Source organism: Hermetia illucens, chromosome 2 (assembly GCF_905115235.1).
Source record: "Hermetia illucens chromosome 2, iHerIll2.2.curated.20191125, whole genome shotgun sequence".
NCBI classification, from domain to species: Eukaryota; Metazoa; Arthropoda; class Insecta; order Diptera; family Stratiomyidae; genus Hermetia; species Hermetia illucens.
Window position 1 is genome coordinate 173444692 of NC_051850.1, and position 22168 is coordinate 173466859.

The 22168-nt window shown below is 44.3% G+C and overlaps 1 protein-coding gene across 1 annotated transcript; it reads right to left on the reverse strand.

Moving 5' to 3' along the window:
* LOC119649186 (ero1-like protein) lies at positions 1-17178 on the reverse strand. The gene is made up of 8 exons (XM_038051213.1): positions 16584-17178; positions 16258-16521; positions 1668-1927; positions 1390-1602; positions 1140-1328; positions 928-1081; positions 701-852; positions 1-641 (listed from the first exon to the last, which is right to left on the reverse strand). Exons 1-8 carry the CDS (start codon positions 16716-16718, stop codon positions 587-589), a joined length of 1422 nt encoding a protein of 473 aa, XP_037907141.1. The 5' UTR covers positions 16719-17178; the 3' UTR covers positions 1-586.
* Positions 17179-22168: the final 4990 nt, after the last annotated feature.

A 22168-nucleotide genomic window follows, 5' to 3' on the forward strand; every position in this document is an offset into this window, starting at 1 on the left:
TTAGGCAGTTCGGTGTAAAACTTTATTTTTTTACAAAAAAATGTCCACTACATCTTAATTGTTTTGTATCAAATATACAAAAACGAAGACTTAGGTTTTTACTAATAAATAAATTATGATTAAATATACAAACAACACTTACAATCTAATTTTTTTTTTGTGATGTCAAATTGAATCAAACTAATCATACGTATACCATGTTAGCAGAATATTTAGCTGAATAATGGGAATATTTGCGTTGCGGCTAACACTCTCGGATAATTGTTTACTTCTCACGTTCAAACGTAATAATTGCACTCGGTTTATCATTACAGTATCAATTAACAAGGTACGAATATCATTTTCAGAAACATTCCACGAGGGTAGAAAAGCAAATCTGAAGGTAAGATTACGATAATAAGACGGAATATTGTAGACTTCAAAAATATATCGTTAAAAATTTCATTGAATTTGTGGTGTTAACTTAAGTTCCTTCAAATTCAGTTTTTCTGTGGCTTGCTATTTACGTGTAGAGGGAATGAAAATCACATTGAAGAATCAATTGTTTGCTTAATAATCTAGAACTCCACTTTGCTCCGATTTCATGCTATTGTCTTAACCGTTTACGGAAATCTTCCAGAGCGTATATACTGTTCGAAAGCCTGTAAATCATCAGAATTAATATATAAAATAAAATGACGGTTTTTCCGTGAAGCTTTACCTTCCAAAAGCATTGAACAGGGCTACAATTTCAGTACGGGAAAGACGAAACAGTGATCCTAATTCGGTATGCCTATTCCAAGAATTCGTTTCAGTCACGTAGTTCAATTTTTCAGAGAATAAAATCTTTAGAGCAGTTCCAAGCCCCTGAGTCTGTGAAAATACAAATTTCATAGCGATATATTTAATTAAAGCGTTTATTTTAAATAACATCAATCTAGAACTCACTTGCAATTTTCCCCATAGCCGGCATTTATCACAACCAACGCAATCCATGATGCGTGAAATGTTCCGGAACTTCTCACGGAAATCACTCTTTAATTTGATGGCACCTAAGCCACTCGTGAACATGAGGCTTTCATCAAAGTGTGAAGTAAATGATCTAACGAAAAAGGAAGCTCATACAAAACCATCATCTTAACTAATCAATTCATGCTTACTCTACTACGTTAAGTAAATCGTTCACAGCTACTTTCACTTCTCGGTCTTCCTCTTGACTTCCTGTGTAGAATTCTTCCTTGCGCAAAAATGGTGCAATCTTAGCTAAAGCCCGGAGTTCTACTAAATATATGAAATATAAATTCCTGAGCCAATGTGGTCCTTCGTTGTTCGTTGTTTCTGGGCTGAATCTGAAAAGAGCAGGAGATTGCAGTTACATGATCCCAATCCTATGCGCTTTTACTGATTTACCTCTTTTGAAATTCTTTAACATTTGGTCCCCAAACACCCTTCGGATCCAGGAAATCCTTTGACTCCGACAACAGATATTTAGCGCTCAAATGAATATTAATACTGGCGTGGAGTCCCGATATCAAGCGATAGAAAGCTCTTTGTTCCATGCAAGCATAGGACATATCTAGTTGCGGAATATACGCTGACAATTTTTGACTTTGATTTGCAGTTCTGCGAATACGAGCAAAAAAAAAGATCTTATAACCACGACTTTTGCAATAGATTAATATTCATACTTGAAACAATTTTCCAAATAGATGCTCTTCCAAATCCTATGCGCCGATTCTCCCTTGTAACCTGTATAACGTTCGGGATTCAATAGAAGATCTACGTATTCAGCTCCATTCTGCGTATCGTCTAATATACAGAATTCCTCCTCGGCTGCATCGTGGTCAGCCCACTTCTGGAAGCCTTGGTGGGCAGCCGGACTTATGCTGGTATTTAAGTAACTGAGCTCTTCGTTGCAGTCTCCAAGGTCTTGTGTCTCTTCCAAATACTGAAAATTTGATTCGCATAAGTTCATTTATTAATATATTTTCATGAAATCAACAAATTTTGTTGAAAAATATTTATTTTCTGAAGGTGCATATTCAACAAAACCCCATAGAAAGCCTCTATAACGTCGCCTATTAATAATAATAATAATCGTTGGCACAACAATCCATATAGGATCAGGGCCTTGAAGTGTGTTAGAGCACTTCATTCAAGACCGTAACGGTACACTACAGAACACTGTAGGAGGCAATGTGGTCAGCATTACGCTCGCCCGAGATTATTACCCTGATTTGACTCAGGTACTCATTCACAGCTGAGTCGACTGGTATCCGACGTCAAATCACGATACAAATCCCACTGCCGCCAGCGAGATTTGAACCGTGACCTTCCGTACGACAGCCTTGTGCTCTAACCACTCAGCTATCCGGACACTAGTTTTAGTTTTTAGTTATTTAGTTTTTTTAGTTATTAGCTGCGAAAATCCCCTTAAGTTCATCCTAGAATCACAGCTACCAAGTTTGGTGGAAATCCCACTATTATTAAGAAAGTTATATTAGTTAGAAGTTGTCGCTTCTGTGCAAATTCAAGACTTTGATTGTCAGTATGACGTGAAATGGGGCTAATGGGACAAAACCTCTTATATCTGAAGTGTCGAGCTTTCGGTTTCCTGACCTGTTTTTCGTATGGAAATTTCTCTTGGGGGTTTTGAAATTCACATATTTCATGAGTTGTGCAACTTGGAGTCTTTGTAGCGACACTCCAGCGTGTTTTATATTTTGAAGATATAATATGAGTAATTTTGAGAAATAATATGAGTAAATTTCACTTATCGCAACAGCGAGCGGGTAACAAACTATCCCTGCTCAAAGGGCTGTTAAGGCAAAAAACCATCATCAATGCCGCAACAACCGGTATCCGGTCTAGGCCTGCCTTAATAAGGAACTCCAGATACCCCGGTTTTGCGCCGAGGTTCATCAATTCGATATCCATAAAAGCTGTTTGGCGTCCTGACCTATTTCATCGTCCCATCTCAGACAGGATTTACACCGTCAAAGGGTAGTATAGGTCCCAGGGCAAAAGGTGAATTGATACCCACGATGGAACATAAAACGCCTGCTGAATCACCAACAGCTCTTTATCTCCGCCTCCACACACTCTTAATGAAAAACGACAGGCGGAGAAGAATAAAGACGAGTTTCCCGCGCCTAAACACGGTACAAATTGTATTAATGGGTCCTCCAGGGTGGGGTGGGGAAGGGCTGACAGCCCTACACAGAAACCCGAAGTTATGAAACCACGGAAGAAGCCGTTCGTGTCCATCCTCCAAATTTTTGTGTCAAGGAACCCAAAGGAGAGATACACGTCGCCTATTAGTTGGATGAAAAGGAGAAATCTTGGAGAAATATCGAACCCACCTCAACTCCGCATTGGCAAACGTATGAAAATTATGATTAACGAACCAATTTCCATATTTACACCAAGACAATCATCTGTGCTACAAAATAATTAGGAACGAGCCCCACACTCTTTGCCTCTCTCCTACGTCTAATATGTCGGTAAAAATCAACAACTAATTTCCGTCTGTATTTTCTGAAACCAAATCATGCATTTTCGTCCTTGGAGTGCTTGGTTTGAACAGCAAATTGAATCATGTTGTATTGTAAATGTGCTAAAGTCGAATCAAACTATTGATCTGATCCTCTCTAACCTGTCTGTATGTGCTTTCCCAATCCCCAGATACTACTCCATATGTCGCTTCTGATTTTCATCACTTGTTCTTGAATTCGATGCGTAAATTACTCGCTTTGATTCCCATTCTCACTCCCATAACATGCGACACCTTTTATACCATTCCACCTAACCTGTTTCCTTGTCCCTTCTTCTCACAGGCCCTTGGGTTCTTACGACAATTTAGCTCTGCCTGAAACTCGCAGTACGGAGAAAATATATAAAATAAACCACGTTGATTTCGTTCGGGAAGGAGTGCCTATGCAGTATTAAGCCCTTCTGCTCCCACATCCGCAGTACCTGCGATCCCGTCCAGCCCTCCTCCAAGCTTGCAGACTCTGCTACTAACCTCAATTATCTTTCGACTATAATAATTTTTCCTGAGTAAATGAGTACCTAAGTCAAATCAGGGCAATAATCTCGAGCGAGCGCAATGCTGACCACATTGCCTCCTACAGTGTACTGTAGTGCACCGTTACGGTCTTGAATGAAGTGCTCTAACACACTTCAAGGCCCTGGTTCAATATGGATCGTTGCGCCAACGATTATTATTATTATTATATAACTCCTCGTCTCCTTCCCTCCTTCGACTGGGGAAAGCCTGTCCCGCACCTCTAGCAATATCCCTGCTTAACCTTCCCTAGCGGAGAACCTCATCGACAAACTTGAACCCGAATTTGGACCCTCTCTCTTCTCATTTTCCTAATTTGACCAAAGGGGCTCATGTTATCCCTACACGCTCCTATCTTCCTGTTCTAAAACCCTTGAGAAATATGTGAACGCCTACTTTGGCCACCTTATAGCTAAAGGCCGACACGACTCTATGAAATGTCGGTCCAATCACCAACTTCTTGACCAAATATATAAATTCTTGGCAAAAAGTGCACGTTATCTACACGAATTTCTCTAAGGCCTTTGACTCTGTTAATCAGCCAATACTTCCGTTCAAACTAGCTTCATTTAAGCGGATCTTCACCCGTCATGGTTGCAAAAATTCGATTTTTTTTTTCGTGCATGCAATTTTTTGCCTTCCTGGTCACACATTAACCAATCCGCTGCCACTTCCATCTTCTTATCACATCGCACGCGCCTGTGCACCGATCAAGTTGTTTCTTTGAAATAGTATCAGGCGACGCAGACAGGTATTGACGAAAGCTTGGAGCTATTGAGTGAGTAACAGAGGAGTGCATATTGCAACACGGGAAGAACACTGGCACAGAACAGTCTCAATTTGATCTTATTTCGGGCTATTAATGCGTCGGGCAACATCTAGTTCGGTGCTGCCTTCGGCAGAAATCACGCTTTATAGTTAGACAAATTGATCGATGCTTTGTCCAGTAATGCAATAGGGAGAGTGCGACGACCTGTCAGACTGAGAACCATGGTTTTTTCAGTCCAGCTCTATTTGCCTCTCTTTCCAAATCCAGAACCATTTGGAAGAAGCGCATGCGCCGGCTTCGTGTCAGGCCGCCAGCTGTGTCGGTGGCAGTTCAGGGCGTCGGCGCAGGTGACTTCACTACCGGCAATGCAGTTGGTGATTCTTGCTTCCGATGTTCTGCCTCATCCCCCCCCCCCCCGCTGAAACTGCGTGGATTTAGGAACCCGGGACGTGAGCTCGAGAATGGGGTTCCCGGGCAAACCTGACGCTTCGAGAACCCTTTTTTGGAGCATCCCCCGGTTCGACCACGGCCTTTAGACTCGACTAGGAGACCCATTTGGGCCCGCCACGACAACGAAAATATAGAGGGATTGAAAAAACCCGCTATTGCGAATAAGAAAGGAAAAAAATACTAGACAATTAGGTGCTGGTGTTTGCTTGTAGACTACTTCTTCACCCGTCGATGGTCGGAATCAGAAAAAGGAGAAAGCACGCGCGCCGGCCTCGTGTCAGGCGGCAGTTCAATGTGTCGGCGGAGGTGACTTCACCACCGGCAATGCAATTGGTAGTTCTTCCCTCCGATGTGCCGCTCCGTGATGCTCCTTAACCTGGTCCGAAATCTTGCAGTTAGAAGTCTGTCAGAAAACAACCCGACAACGGATTCGTGTCTGCCATCCCTTGGCTTTCCAGAGCACAAAAGCATATTGCCGCAAGGGGGAGAGCAGGACTCTCTAGAGTCCCAAAATCATACTTCATTTCGTCCCAGAAAGTCCAGTTTATATCACTGGAATTCCCGCTCAAGTTGGAGAAAGCAACAATTCGAGGACCCTTGCTACCGTTTTCGAGGAGCGTGTACATATTCCAGAAACCAATCATAGTTTGTTTTCGATAGCCGAAGGTTGTTGCCGGTTCATTATTTACGGTACTTAATCCGCAATTGGCGTGAGATTACCGTGGCGCTGTGTAGAGTAAGCATAGAGAGTACTTCACATGCATCTCCTTTGGCAATAACCGGCGGGGCGAAATGAAAACGCCATACGTGCTCGAAATGTACTAATCAATTTTCGGTCCTAGCCATCTTTATTTTACTGTTCTTCCTTTTCATCAGCGCCTATCCTCCTATCTTGTAACCAATATTATACATGCTGTGCACAGAATGATGATATACGTTTAGGGACTTAGTTTCATTTGCACGTCTTAGGCAACTAGGAAAAAATAAAGGTGGATATGTACAACTCAAATTTAATTTAAAAATGTTTGGATGATCAAAAAGGAAGGGAATTTTGCAGTAAATTTTAAAAATATAATAATATACTATTATTGATTTTATTTGAACAGATGTCGCATAGGAGAATATTTTGAGGCCTAGATAAAGCGGGCATGAACTACCATAATTTTTTTCAGATTTTTCAGTTGGGTAGTTTCTGAGAACGTAATTGACCCTTACACTCCTCGCCTCTGCAACCAATGTCAAAACTAATATTTACTTCGAAAAATACTAATCGAGATCTTGACTATAACTGGTGAATACAAAACTTCCATCGCCCCTTTTACGTGTATGAAGACCCCCTTAAGTTTAACGTAGAACAAAGTGTAATTCAGGGTCCAGTTCCATCCTTTTTACTGAATTTCGACAGACGATGAAAATAAGATCTTCTTAATTGAACAAAACCTTAAAAAGTTCGGAAAGATCATTAAATATATTAATAAAAAGTAGTTAGACTTTTTTCTCTCTGCGGCAAGCGATGGAAAAACTGTTAGAATATGGACAACAGTTGCACCATCTATTCATCGACTTTAAAGCCGCCTATGATAGCATAGCCAGGGTAAAACTGTTCACGGCCATGAGAGAATTCGGTATCCCGACGAAATTAATAACACTGACTAGGCTGACCCTGACCAATGTGCGAGGCCAGATAAGAGCAGCAGGATCACTCTCAAGACCATTCGACATCAACGGTCTACGATAAGGGGATGCCCTTTCATACGTCCTCTTTAACCTGGCCCTCGAGAAAGTGATTCCTGATGCTGATGTAAATGCAAGAGGTACGATCCTCTTTAAGTCCACCCAACTAATGGCCTATGCTGACGATATCGACATCATGGGAACAACCACCCGAGACGTACAAACTGCCTTCATCCAGATCGAGCAGGCAGCAATCGGCGCGAATCTCTGGCTGCACATTAATGAAGGCAAGACAAAATATATGGTTGACAATTTCTCCTATCTAGGGTCGAAAATCACAACGGAGAACAGCTACGATGATGAAATCCGCGCACGGTTGTTGTCAGCCAACAGAGCCTATTTCAGCTTACAAAAACTGTTCCACTCGAAACGTCTCACCATAGCTCTTACTGTACAAGACAATCTTGCCAGTCTTCACGTATTCCTTGGAAACTTGGGTTCTTAGCAAGAAAAATTGCGAACTCTTGGCCGCGTTCGAGAGAAGAATCCTCCGAAGAATTTCTAGCCCCCTACATGAGGATGGACGATTCCGTTGCCTACATAATGACGAAATCTATGAGCGATACCATGACGGCCCGGTTATGGATAAAATTCGGCTCAACAGGTTACGGTGGGCGGGTCACTTAATCCGGCGTACAGCCCGGAAAGTCTATAAGGGCAAGATCGATGGTAGAAAAAGAAGATGAGGCAGACCCTGTCTAAGATGGAGCGATGGCGTAGGTCAGGACGCCAGACAGCTTTTAGGGATATCGAATTGGTGGACCTCGGCGCAAAACCGGGATGTCTGGAGTTCCTTATTAAGGCAGGCCTAGACCGGATATCGGTTGTTGCGCCGTTGATGATGATGAGTTAGACTACTTTGGGAACTTTTCCCTCCAGAATTTTCTATTCCGCCCTTTTCCAGAACTGCTAAGGAGTACTAAAAGACGCGAGTGGTACTACAAAATGCAACAAAAATTGTCGGCCAGTGTGTTATAGTTTCCCTAGTTAAAGTCTTCCATTATGGCGGCTGTATGTGGATGAATTACCATCAGCAAGCAAACCAGGCAGAGATCTCTATTGATTCATACACTTTCTCAAAATATTTTTATACTATAGAGAGGAAAATTGGTAGTTAGAGCAAACAGAGCACACGCCTGTTGGAAATAGGGTGATCAAGTGATTTATGACAGCGAAGTGTTGATTAACTACGCCTAATCTCGAAGATTCTTGTGCCAGAAGAAAAGGTTCGCCCGTAATGGATGACAAAGAATGTATAAACGTCAATGGCTGATGATCGGTGGAGGATCTTTATTAGCATTATTGCGCCCTCAAGAATAGCGAATAAACTGTTTGAAAGCGACTCTCGAGAATGTTTTCGGGATCAGGTATCAGATTAAAATCCCAGGAGATGCTTCGTAATTGAATTATGAAACCGGTAGTCTAACAATGAACAGAGATTTATATAAACGATGACGATGTAATCCCTAAGCGGTGAGCCATGTAGTTTCAACTGGAGTGAAGATAGATTGAGACACAGAGTCTATGAAGGTACTTACTTAATGTTTTATATTTTACAACACTTGGATGCGTGCTATAAACCTCCTACAACTATCAAAACAAGAATATATTGTTCAGACGGGATTGATATTCTACGTAAACTTTTGATCAAGTATGGCCTACTGGTCTTCAGGAATGAATCAGAAAAGCATCATGAACATTTTTATCGGACGCCGAAATCACGTTTGATATTTTCTACATTAATAATAACCAAGGAATAATTCTGCTCATAAGACAGATAAATAAATAGCAAGCGTATAAAACTGATAATGTGAACTACCACAGAAAAGAGGGATCATCAATTTATATTGCATTCCAAAATCAATGTGAACTCGACACGGAACTCTCTCACCAACGCAATTCATAGAGACTCCACGTTGCATTTACCCACACTACAGGTACTGAATCACGTAGGCCTAATTAAACTACAATCAAAGAATAAATATAAATAAATTGCACTCCTACCTATGCGAACAGAAATCTCCATAGCTAATCCATGTCTTATCTAGCACGTGAAGTAGAAATAAACAATTTATTTTCCGTAAGATTTTCAAACGTCATCAGTTTAGGGGCACCTATGAATAGATATTTGTTCCTAGGACAGATACACTACACCTGCGATTTGGTTTCAATGGAAGAGTCACTGCTATATAGCTGTATAAATTAAGCTACTGGGCTACATCCATAAATAACCCGCTTATGGTAAATAAGAAATGTTATCACTTAGATACTGATAACAAATAGAATATAAGACCATAAGTACAGATATCTGTCTTATTATATTTAATACGATATGAGTTAATGAAATTTTCGATAAGCATCAATTAAAAAGTTGAACTAGGATTTTCGCGATTGATTGACTTTAAAATTAGCTTCTGTCGGACTTTTGTTGTCCGTATCTGGAGATGTGGCACGTTAACTCTTCCTTCACGATTATCTCGAATTTGGAGGCATTTCCCTTATTGTTTGTCTACTGTTGAAATTTTAAGATTAATTTTTAAGTTAAAGGGCAAACGTGTGGAACGAACGTAAATGTAGGAGACTTGAATTTCGCGATGGAGACAGATTCACGGCAAATCCAATCCTCATCCAAAGGCTACCCTGCTTCTATTCTCAACGAGACGCAGGCTTTAGGATTCCCTTCCTATCATTTATGTATAGTTTGTCAGTTCTATCGCAGGTTATGCAAGCAAGATGATGATCAGCACCAACATTGATCTCCCTATGTGTTCTTATGTTAATCAGGTCTTGTTGTATACAAAAGAAATGATCAAAGCATTATGTATGGTTGCCATAAAACTTTATTTCTGAAAAGCTCGAAACTACCCCCTTCCTCCTCAACTATTCTACACCATGCAGTTCTAGGGCGATCAGCTTGAAGTACTAGATTCTATTCCATGGCATAACCTGCAATGCAGATGCCGCCCCTTTTTCTCAAAAACATCTCCACGGGTATCTGACCAGTATGCCGACTAAGAGCTCCGTCCATATTTTATCGATTCTCGGTTGCATTTTGTTTTCTGAGTATGGAAGCACCTCCAATTTATGATATCCGATGGGCGCAGTGTAACAAACCTGAATCAGCACGGTCTAAGTTTCTCGATTGTGACGGTTAATGCAGGAAATCATACTACATCAGATGCCTAGGTATTCCTGCAATATTTTCGGAGATTCGAGCAAACTTGCTAACAACATATCCTATCGCTGCAACGCCTGCCATGGCTCCACGCTGTCGGATGCGATACAGCTACTTAATAAACAGTCTACGGCCTTGGCAAGCACTACTACTTTGGTATTGCAGACGAATGGAATCCATCTACCGACGGAACCAACTATAGCTTTAGCTGTTTCTACTTCTCTATCTGCCAATGATGAATGAACCAAGCCCAGCGATTCAGCACAATCATTTAATTCCCTCGAAAACGTGAATCGTAACACTGCCTAGAATGCCACGTCGTCGCTATCTACGTGTCTCCGGCGGTTTAGGAATTCGTTCGATGAGACTTTGGCTTCTGAAAATGCGCTTCTTACTGTGCCTAACAGGGTAGCCTCAACATCTTCTCAGGATTCTGTACACCAGACCTCGCAATCTGAGTTGATTTCATCTGCAATGGCTTTCTAAATCAGGATTGCTTCAAATAGCTCTGCATCCCTGATTCAGCGGCCTGTGTCAAACTGACAAAAGACAACAACACCGACCGCTTTCGTCTACAGGCGCACCTCTGTAAGCTAATCCTTAGCTCTCTAGGCGGGCAGCAACCCCAGCATGATCACTTTAGGTTTCATGATGATGTCTCTCCACTTCATTTGGAGAGGTTAGGCCTCAAAGAAAAACAAATTCGCCAACATTGTACTGGCATATTTCAAAATGAAGATGTTACGAAGTACATTTCCAGCCAGATCCTTTATGATTCCACCCAGACGCGGTGCATTGATGCTGTCATGGCTCGACATGCAAATGTGTCTGTGACTGAAACCTTAAGTCACCGAGTGTATGGAGATTGAAACCGCCGAGGAAAACTTCCTCTGCAAAAACGAATTCCCTCAATTTCTCATCTCTTACTATATTAATAACCGAATGTTCGATAAGGAAGGTATAGTAGTCCTCTACACAGGTCATTACTCTCATGGGTAGTGTATCCCTCCATTCAAACAAAAAGGATTCACAACGTTCCTAATCCACTTCCTTTTCCAAACACAGCCATATGTTCGACAAATGCAAATTGACAAATGGCTGCCAAAGACAATTCACGTGTTTACTGCACATTGCTTTCGGCTTCCATTCTTTGATCCGCTTTTGGTCAGTCTTCACCCCACTCAGAGGAATGAAAGATTGATCCTTCAAGTTAAGTGGAGTCGGTCCACAGTCTGCCTTACAGGCAGCTGCATGCAGACTCGCCTGGTCTTTGCTGTAAAAATAAGCGAGCAGCGAATCACGCCCCTACCTCCGATCTCACGAAGCAGGTTCATCCGCTCCACGGCAGAGTTTGGATGATGCATTCGGCATTTGGACATAGCAGTCCGTATCCGCCCTTGGACGTTTTCCAGATCGGTCTTCCTCCACTGCAATATTCCGAATGCATAAGTCAGTGAACGGATAACGAATAGATACAATGCGTAGGGCATATTTCATTCAGTAACCATGAAAGTGGGTTCAGTGCCATGTAGAACCAAAGGAAACTCAACTTTATTAGTTTCAGATCAATGCGATATAGATGTAGGACATCGATTAGCTAGGTATGCGGGACGCTGTCAAAAGCCTTGGCATAATCGATATAACAACTAAAGAAGTTTTTTAGACCTTTAGTGACTCGTCCTACAACTACCGAGTCGATAATGAGTTGCTCTTTGCAACCCTAGACCCGATCTAGATCCAACCGACGCCGCCAACGACCTTAAGTCGGAGGCGACCGAACCATCAAAGGGCTCCAAAGCAAATATTTTAATTTATTCCACTGTGCAGGAGACGCTGATCAGGATAGACCTAGAGCATGTATCCTCGCGAGAAAGAGTCTGCACGCTTTTCTGTGTCCGGAGCTGTTCCAGCCATCTAGTCGTGGTCAAACTGGAGCAGGCAGGGAAAGTATGCATCTCCTCGGGTTATATGGCTCACGCCCGATCAGCTCCGCCAGAAGAACTACAACATTTGACGAACAGTTTACCAACAAAGAAGGCTAACCTGTTGATAAGCTGAGATGCCAATGCAAGATATACGCTTTGGGGCAGCTCGGAAATTAACGAGAGAGCTGAGTCATTCTTTGATTTTATTATTACTCCAAACCTATCAATGTGTAACAGGGGCAGTACACCAACATTCCATTTCTTCAGGTCGGAGAACTGCGACGGTTGGGAGGAGGTCCTTGATATCACCCTAATAACCGACAATAGGATTCTTAGAGTGGAGAGCTGGAAAGTGTCTGACCAGAGATCTTTCTCAGATCACCGTTGGATACTTTTCAGTCAAGATCTCACCGCAGAGTTCTCCAAACCCTTCAGAGATCCCAGGAGGATCGACTATAGAATATAGATCAAGTAATCAAGAACAAACTTTCCGGTGCGCAACTTGGCAAGATTGGCACGACACACGAACTGGAGTCAAAGCTCGGGACTCTGGAAAGGCATTCGATACCGCAACCGTGGTGGAATGAAGATCTATCCAGCCTTAGGAAGCTGACCAGAGAAATCTTCAACATCAGCTACAGGCATAAATATTGGCAGCCATACAAGGACTGCCTGAGGCGATCTTGGTGGGACTATTGCCAGATAATCGAAAGCACCAGCGAATCCGCGAAGCTCAGCAAAATTATATCCAAGAAACATAAGAGTCCATCCTTCCTTAAAAAGTTGGAAGGCTCCTGGACGGAATCTTCACTTTCTCGCTAGCGAGGAGGATTCTAAGTCAGAGCCTTGCTTGAAGGGTTTGCGGCCATCCCAACCGGCTGGGCTATAACAACGTTAGTACGAACAATTGGTGCGTCCAATCTTAACGTGCGGCTCTATTGTATAGTGACAGGCTTTGAGCTAAAACTACAATAGAACCAAACTTAATAAGATAGTGTCCGGATAGCTGAGTCGTTAGAGCACATGGCTGTCGTACGGAAGGTCGCGGTTCAAATCTTACTGATGGCAGTCAATTTGACGTCGGATTTCAGTCGAATCAGCTGTGAATGAGTACCTGAGTCAAATCAGGGTAATAATCTCGGACGAGTGTAATGCTGACCACATTGCCTCCTGCAGGCTATCCTATAGTGTACCGTTAGGGTCTTGAATAAAGTGCTCTAACACACTTCAAGGCCCTGATTCAATTGGATTGTTGCGTCAACAATTATTATTATTAGGATTCAAAGAATCACGTCTGCAAGTGCTACTGAAACTCTGCAGTCCTGCCCGGCAAATGATCTCAATGTACTCCTGCATCTTCTCCCCTTAGAGCACCACATTAAATACGTTGTAGCGTGCAATGGCGTCAGACTACGTGAGTCCGGATGCTGGGCTGCGAAGTCCTAGGGCCACAATAACATCCTAGACGAAGTACCTGGAAAAATCTGGGCATTTTCCACGGACTATGTCACACGCAAGCTGAACTTCACGAAAAATTTTGCTTTGGCCTTTCCGACCAGAGCAAAGTGGAGACCAGCGGCATTTTGCAAAGTTATGACGCAGTATTCTTTATAAATGGATCAAAGATGGCCTGTGGAGTCGGCACAGGGTTTTTTTTCGAATACACATAGGGTATCCGAGTCGTAAGATCTCCCAGCTTTCACTAGTGTATTCCAAGTGGGAATACTGGCGATACTGGAAGTCTGCCGATGGCTGGAGCGTGATTCGAGCTCCAAGCGTAACATAGCCATTCAGACCGACAGCCAACGAAGACATCTTCCCGGCTGGTGGGGCAGTGCAGAGACGCGCTCAACCATCTGGGCGGCACGCTCATGGTAACTCTCCTCTGGGTTCCCGGGCATAGCAGACATAGAGGGGAATGAGCGGGCTGACGGATTGCCCAGGCAAGGCTCTGCTCTTGGCAGTCCCTCGGCGAATACAGTCGGTGTTCCGCTGGCGGCTGTCGGGGACCGAGTCTACTCGCACTACCTAGCAGCCGCGGGTCTGAGATGGCGAAGGCTTACAAGCTGTGCCAAGTCAAGGAGAATTTGGCCCGCTTATAACATAGCCCGATCACGAGAGCTCCTGTGCCAGACGCGTGCAAATGCATTCAAGATTACGGCGGTCTGCACGGGGCACTGGCCCATATTGGACCATGCCACCAGGCTCGGCATACCCTACAATTCGCATTGCCGAAGCTGCGGAGAAAAGGAGGAAACACTCAGTCACTTTCTCTGCGATTGCCCAGCTCTAGTTACAATCAGGCTACGGACAATGGGTAAACTATTCCTTGGGGACCTCAGAGAGATCTCTTGCTGCAGGGTGTGAGAGAGGCTGCTTTCCTTCGTGAATGCTACGGGCTGGCTCTGAAGATCTGAGCCGGCTGGATTCTGACTCCTTGCTTTCATAACAACAGTCATGGTCTTAAGAGTTTGTGGCATCGAAACGACGCACCGCAGCACTGACTAGGCTCCATGGAGCGGGTACTGATGCCTACCTGCCACTTCCGCTTTCCAATCACAACTCATACAGGTGTCAGGCCTGGATGTCGACCAAGTTCTTCTTTTCTAGTAGTATCAGGCCGATATACGATGTAGACAGGTGTTGACAAAGACTTGGAGGTCACTTTTTATGTGCTACTCCCATATATAGAAAAACAGAATGAACACTTGCACTGACCAATTTCAACTTGATCTTGGTTGAGATAACTACATTTCCAGAGCAGATTTTAGACAAAGCAGAGAAAGCGCTGTTAATGCGTTGGGCGACAACCAGTTTAGTGCCACCGTCAGCAGAAACCACGTTTCCTAGATATACAAATTGATCGACGCATTCGATGGTTTGCCCATTAATGCAGATAGGGAGACTCATCAAACTGAGAACTCTGGTTTTGTTGGTATTTATCTTCAGTAAAACTCTACCAGCCTTTCTTTCCAAAACCAGAACCATTCGGCCAAGGTCCATGACCCAGTGAGATAGCAAATAGATGTCGTCAGTGGAGCATACCCCGTTGAACCTCTTAGTGTCTTCCAGCCAAAACAACACGAAAAACGTCACTGATAACGAGAAGAAAAATATCGATGACGAGATGTAACCCTGGTGAACTCCGCTTTGGACTTCAAGCTTCCCTGAAATTTTACCTCGACGCAGCACATGACATTTCGCGCTGTCATGTCGTCCTAATCATATGACGTTCTGGAAAGTGAAGAGTAGGTGTGGTCGATAAAGGAAGATCGAGAGTGAAAACCAACCTGTTCTCTGTCAATCAAGGTTTCGAGGTGTTCTTTGATGCGTTCCAAGATGATTTTAGCTAATATCTTCGCGACAAATATTAGATATTCAGTGAAATTGATTTGAAATGTGTCTGAGTTATGGAAACATCCCTCGTATTAACAAAACAATAAAGCGCTGCAAGAGACCCCCTGTAAGAACCAGAATTGATAAAACTTTTCTGCTACGCGACCTTGCTAATCGGCTATTAATAGAAATAAATTTCCTATTACAGCAGAAAAACTGATAGCGTGTTCCTATTAATACAAATGTTACGCTTGCATAATAAAAAGTGCAAAACACAAACGATTTCAGTAGCGAAACATCAGCGCAACAAATGTTCTAACTTATCAATCGCGTCTCGCATCAATGTTTGCAAATTCCCTCGAATTAGCGATAAGACACGAGCGATCTCCCTTTTCCGAATTACGTTGTCAATTACCTCACTCATCACGCACGCTCAAGACTTAGCAATCGTGCATGACTTGTGCTGGGAAAGCACCGAGCGCTGTTGGCCGAATTTCCCGGATTGCTCAGCCTCAGCACAATAATATCAACATTTCGGCTCGAGCGCAAACGTGGCAAGCGTCAAGCGCGCTTCGACGTTACACAGAAATTCTGGCCGCAGCTGTTTTTGGCGAGCTTGCAAAGAAAGGCTGAGTGCATGTGTTGCTTCCTTATCTTTGGGGACACGTTACCCATTGAGATTGCAGGATCTTATCGGCGAGTGAAACTGAGTGCGTGCAGAGAGGCGTGAACATGTTTACGAAATAATTAGGTGTTTTGTTCTGGAGCGCATGATGAATGGCGCCAATCGGAATGATTGGATTAGTCGGAGGGAAATGCTTACCTTCTGTGCCGGGGACTCTGGTTGATCTGGTTGTCCCTTGAGTCCCTCGGGAATGTCCTTATCCTCGCAGGACTGCACGTGGCAGAAGCGCATTGCGCACTTGCTGTCGTCCGCCCAGAACGGGCACTCCTGCCTCAGGTTGACTTTGTAGAAGCGGAAGAAGTCTTTGATGAGCAGACTCTGAAGCCGCGGAAAGATCTTCATGTTATTGAAGTGGTCGACGGTGTCGACAGTGCAGCTGCAGTCGTTGATGGATCCTTGTAGCTGCGAAATATGAATGAACGTCATAAAATGAAGGAAACACGACATACGCATTGGATACAAACCTCGCAGAAGCAATTTTTCTCCGAACGGCCATCATCTGGCTCCGAGTAGAAAAAGCCGGTACTCGAGTGGCACACGGCCAGCCAAGCCACAGCAAGACCGAGGAAAACCTTGGTCACTTTCCTTGGCAGTGACATTTCGCGTTTTTCACTTCCCACTCAGAAGAACGTCGTCGTGACCGCGACTCAGGTGGGCGATGCACTTTGCATTCGCGGCAGCGACCGAACGAAAGCCAAAACAATAACAACACAACAGACAATTTGTTGTAAAGAAACGACCGTGGCTAAGAATTATTCAAACGCGTCACTGAAACCTCACAAAAACGTTTATTTATGAGAAAACTTTCACTTTTGAGGCCGTAATTCACTTGCAGGTCGTCCGCAGACAGGAAAGATGCAATTTATGGGAGCGCTGGCCAGCATCTGATGCAAATGGCAAACAGTCAGCGGTAAATAATGGAGAGTTAGCTTACGTGCGGTTCCCGACGACACGCATGATCATTTTGATTGAAAAACTGACGAAATTGACGACGTACCGACTACCAGAGGCTAATACTCCCCCACAACTCTCTAGGTTTGGACACGTACTCCGAATGTCGGAAGTTTGACAGCCATCAACTGACCTTGAAACCAGATGTCATTTCCAGATGATTTTCGTTAAGGTAAGAATATATGATGACATATGTTCAATGGTTCGAGTATGTAATGGGGCAGTCATATGAAACTGGTCTAAAGCGATGTTGCCCAGTTTTGAAATGTGTTAACTTAGCAACTCTAGAAATTTTCTCAGTGATTACCGTCTACCAATTTATCGAGCAAATTGTGCCTATTATTTTTATTTATTTATTTTATTTTAAATTGGAACTTATCATTAGTTTCCTGGGGTTCCCTCTCCAGACAAACTTTTGCCAGGTCCACTGGCTAACAAACGGATTTCCGGAAATCCCCTCTTAAGATTCGGCTGCAGTAATCTGATGATCTACAGGGGGTTTCAGGAAAAACCATGTGCAATGGGAAACCACGAAATGTGAAATAACTTTAGAACGAAATTAGATATCCTGATCCTATGCAGTTTTTTCAAATTCGATGATGTGCGCTGTAATGTTTGTAACTGGGTAAACGTTGTGTTTGTAGCCCCTCCCTGGAGAGGAAGAGGAATTTGCGAGGGAGAAAAGGAGTTCGCGGAGGATAAGGGGAAGTCCCCCTTTCTTCAACTACAACCCCTCCCCACCCTTAACGCTTCGTTAGTCGCACCGAATCTGAGATATCCATTTTCATATAGTCAAAGTGTGATCGGCAAAGTGCACCCATGTCGTCCGTTAGATACCACGTGACTAACTTTGTGATTTTGTTCAAACTTTTGGTTTTTACTGCCATTTTCTTACTTATTTAGTATTGGGGTCAAGTAGGGCACTGCAGGATAGACTGACGCGGAACATAGCTCCTTGAGGCCAACTTATCTCTCTCTGAGGATGCACTGTTTCTCTCCCAGGGCGATGTGTGGCTTTTCGGGGGCCAAGCTCCTCGTCTACCAAGACCGTTAGTGAGTGGTGATAGCTACACCCTGTACGAGGTGACCCTACTATTAACAAAACGCCACGGATCTAGACTGGGGAGTCGAAAAATACCTCCTCCAATCCAGGGTGTCATGCGAACCGTGCCCATTGGATAGTTTGCAGTTGAGGGTAACTGACTGTATTTCAACGGAGCCCCAATCATTACTGGTCGCCTCAGCGAGTTAGTAAAACCTCGCCGTGCTACGGGGGGCTATAGCACGACGGACTTCCTAACCATACTCGTGGGAATCAATCGAGTACCATCAATAAAAATAAAAAAACGAAAACCAATAAAGCGGGGCCCTGTACCGCACACAAACTGGTTAATCAGGCGGAGGCACATCTCCGAAATACTGAGAGCCAGGTGATTACACCCAAGAAGGGAAAAGTTGGGACGTCAAGCAGTGGATCCAAGGTTAACATTGGTATACTGCTTAGGCAACAACCAACAAACGCCAGTAAAAGCAAATATAAGAAAGGAGACAGGTCTCAGTGGCACAGGTGCTAAATGTTACCTGTGCTATCTGAAGGAATGCCTTAAACCAGAAGAGGCCCTTAAGAAGGCTCAGAATAGACCTAAGCCATCTCTACCGGAGCCGAGAAAGAGGGGAGCAGCAAAGAGTATCCCGCATGAAGGGAATGCTCCCAAAAAATCCAAACCTAAACCCAATGGGGGAGAAAACCCAGCCAGGTCAGGGGTGAAGGCAGGACTCAGGAAGCCCGCCGTTAGCTATGCTAGTGCGATTAAGGGCATTCGACTGGCCATACGAAAATCTTTCCCGAGCAAATACTCACTCGTAACCCTCGGGGACCTTTTCGTCAGGCAGATGTTCAAGGCATGGACTTCGAAACTTGTGTTCACCGGGATACGCTTTCGACCAAGTCTTATACTCGTGGACTGCGCGACGAAAGACACTGCAGCGTGGATTAGGACCATAGTTCCTAAATTGCTAGGCTGGGAAGAGGTAAAACTGTCAACATGTGCTGGGGATGATATACCAAGAGCACACATTGTGACAGTTTTTCTCCCTAAAGCCGCGATAACATAAACGGAAGATCTTATGGGCCTCCTAATCGTTCAGAATGAGGATCTCCATACGCGACTATAGAGAGTCTTCAGAAGCAAGGTGGAGGGAAAAGGTAAATTCCTCACGATCGGGGTAGATGACCGATTCCTGGAGGCTACCACATCAACTATCGATTTGGCAACATACCCGTGCATGTGCACAGGGAAAAGCCGAGGAAAACACCTCGGAGGAGACACGGGTGAAAAGCACACCGAGGTCCCTGAAGAAGTCTCAATAGCCATAGAGGCGGAAAGGATAGGATCAACCAGGGAAGTAGACCGGCTGCCCAGTGAGGAGCAGAAGCTAGACGACCTAGACCTAGGACTCCTAGGGCTCAGGGTGGACAGCGACGCACAGGAAAGCGCCATATCGGAGGTGGAGGGCGATACTCCGACAGTGGAGAAGAGCTCAAAACAATAACGGAGCCAATGGCGAGCGCTAAGATAGCCCAGATAAACCTCCACCATGCAAAAACTGCATCTGCGGTAATTGCAAGGGCAAGTTCTACGAGGAGGGCGTTACCACTTCTCCTCGGCTGCGATGCCAATGCCCACCACGAACTCTGGAGAAGCAGCGACGCCAATCGAAGAAGTGAGTAACTTCTTGAATTTATTCTTAGCAATGAGTTAGAAGTATATAACTTAGGGAACATTCCAATATTTGTGACCAGCACTAGACAGGAGGTACTAGACATAACTCTAGGAAAGACTCTAACGAACGGGCTGGTCAGGAATTGCGGGGTGTCGGATGAACCGTCTATATTTGATCACAGGATAATTAGATTCTATATTGAGGCTAACTCCGAAATAAAAAGAATAATAAGGAATCCCAGCAGTTGAGTAACAACATTGGCCACCTTCAAGCGAGCGGTGACATCAGGAGCGAACTGAAACTAGAAACAGTGGTGAAAAACCTCAACCCAGTTGTCATTGACGCTTATGAGGCCAGCTGACCAGCTAAGACAGTTAAGTCATCAACGGATGTATCATGGTGGAACAGGAACCTAGCCAAAATGAGAACAGAGGCACGAAAACTCTTCAACCGGCCAAAACAAACCGGGGACTGGCAGAGGTACAAAAATGCACTGACTGTGTATAGCAACGCGATCAGGGAAGCAAAACGGAACAGCTTCAGGGAATTCTGTGAAGGGATCGAACAGATCACAGAAGCAACCAGGCTATACAAGACTGTAGCCAAAGACGGGACTGTCTGTTTAAAGAAAGAAGATGAGGAGGGCAGGGTACAACTGCTTTTCAGAACTCATTTCCCGGAGTCATACCCCACGGTGGCAGGCCTTTCTTTTCCAGACTTGCCTATTGATGATGAAGTTCTTTATTACATCAGAAGCAAAGCTGGTATATTCTCGCCGTGTCGCATGCTACGGTGACAAGCCATTTCATTTACAAGAGGAGAAACCTCATCGTTGCTCGCTATCATGGATGAGAATTCGTGCTCTTTCGTGATGCAGTATAGACTTCTGAAATGATTGCGTTCTACAGTATCTTCCGTTTCCCTGACCAGCACAATAGTAAATTCTCTCTTGTCACGGCGTACACGGGACTGTACTTCCTGGGATTTTGTCGGCATCGGAATTCGAGCACGTCACGCATCACTGGCAGCGGTCAATGCAGCTTTAAATCCTTTAAGTTCATCGATCCGCTTCCACGTCAGCCAGATTTTCTAACAACCCTTCGAGGCGTGTTGTTGCATAGCACTCGAGAAAAGAGTATTTTTGATGGCGGCTCAATGTTCACTGATATTCTAATGTGGAATACTCAGCATCTCTGCCATCTGACCAGCAAGATAACTCTTCCACTGTCGAGCGACAGTTGGATCACACAAGCGGTCTATGCTGAGCCTAGGGGGTCGAAACTGACCGACCCTGCGAGAATTGCCGTATGCAAAACGCTAGCAAGCGGAAGCGACCATTATATGGTCATCCCCTTTAAGGCCAATGTTAGCCTTAGGCACATCCAGGGGAAAGCTCCTAAGTCTACTGCTGATCGCGTATGGCGTCAGTCAGTTGAAACCCAACTAACCCTTTGCCCAGTGAGTTGGTACTTAAGAATCAAAATCTTCGCTGCTTTTCGTGAGAGGCGACTAAAAGGGATGGAAATTTGTAGGCTAGCAACCTGTAAATTTTGAAACCGAAACGCAACAGCGCCTCGGATATCGACTGACCTCACGCCGAAGACCTTTGGCTATCGAAAATGGACTATGATTAGTTTTGGAATGTGTGCACGCTCCCGGACAACAGCATTGAGGGTCCCCATAATGCTCGCTTTCTACAACTTGATCAGGAATTCCAACGATATAAGCTGGATAGTTTGGGCTTAAACGAAATAAGATTATGGAACTCTGGAGAGCACTCCTCTCCCTCTTTTGGCAATGTGCTTTTGAACTCTGGATAGCCGAGTGGTACCAGACACGAACCCGGTGTCAGGTTGTTTCTAACGGCTACCCCAAGGCGCGCTCTCCGGACCTGGGAACCGGTTTCTGATAGACTTCTAAATGCAAGATTCCGCTCCAGGTTAAGGAGTATCACAATTGTGGAATGCTATGCGCCAACGGAGACTTTTGATCTAGTAGATAAGGATGCTTTCTACGAGCAATTGCACACAGTTTAAGAGAGGCTTCGTAAAGGTGACATTGTGATCGTGATGGGTGATTAGAATGCCGAGATGGGCTCTGACAACACCGTGCTCGGACATGTGATGGGGAAAGGTGGTGTTTAGTTCTAGTTTAGTTTACTGGGGGGAGCCACAACTCCGAGCATTCAGGCCATTATTAGGCCCATTGCACTATCCCCGTAAATCGCCTATTCAATGGTTTCCCGCCTACGGAGTTCGCAGGCTTTAGCCAAGGTGTCTTCGTCTGAGATCGACGAGGTCAAGCAGTAGCATAAAAAGTGCCGGGCCGTCTCCTTCTCCTCCTCCTCACATTGGCTGCACATGGCCGAAACCAC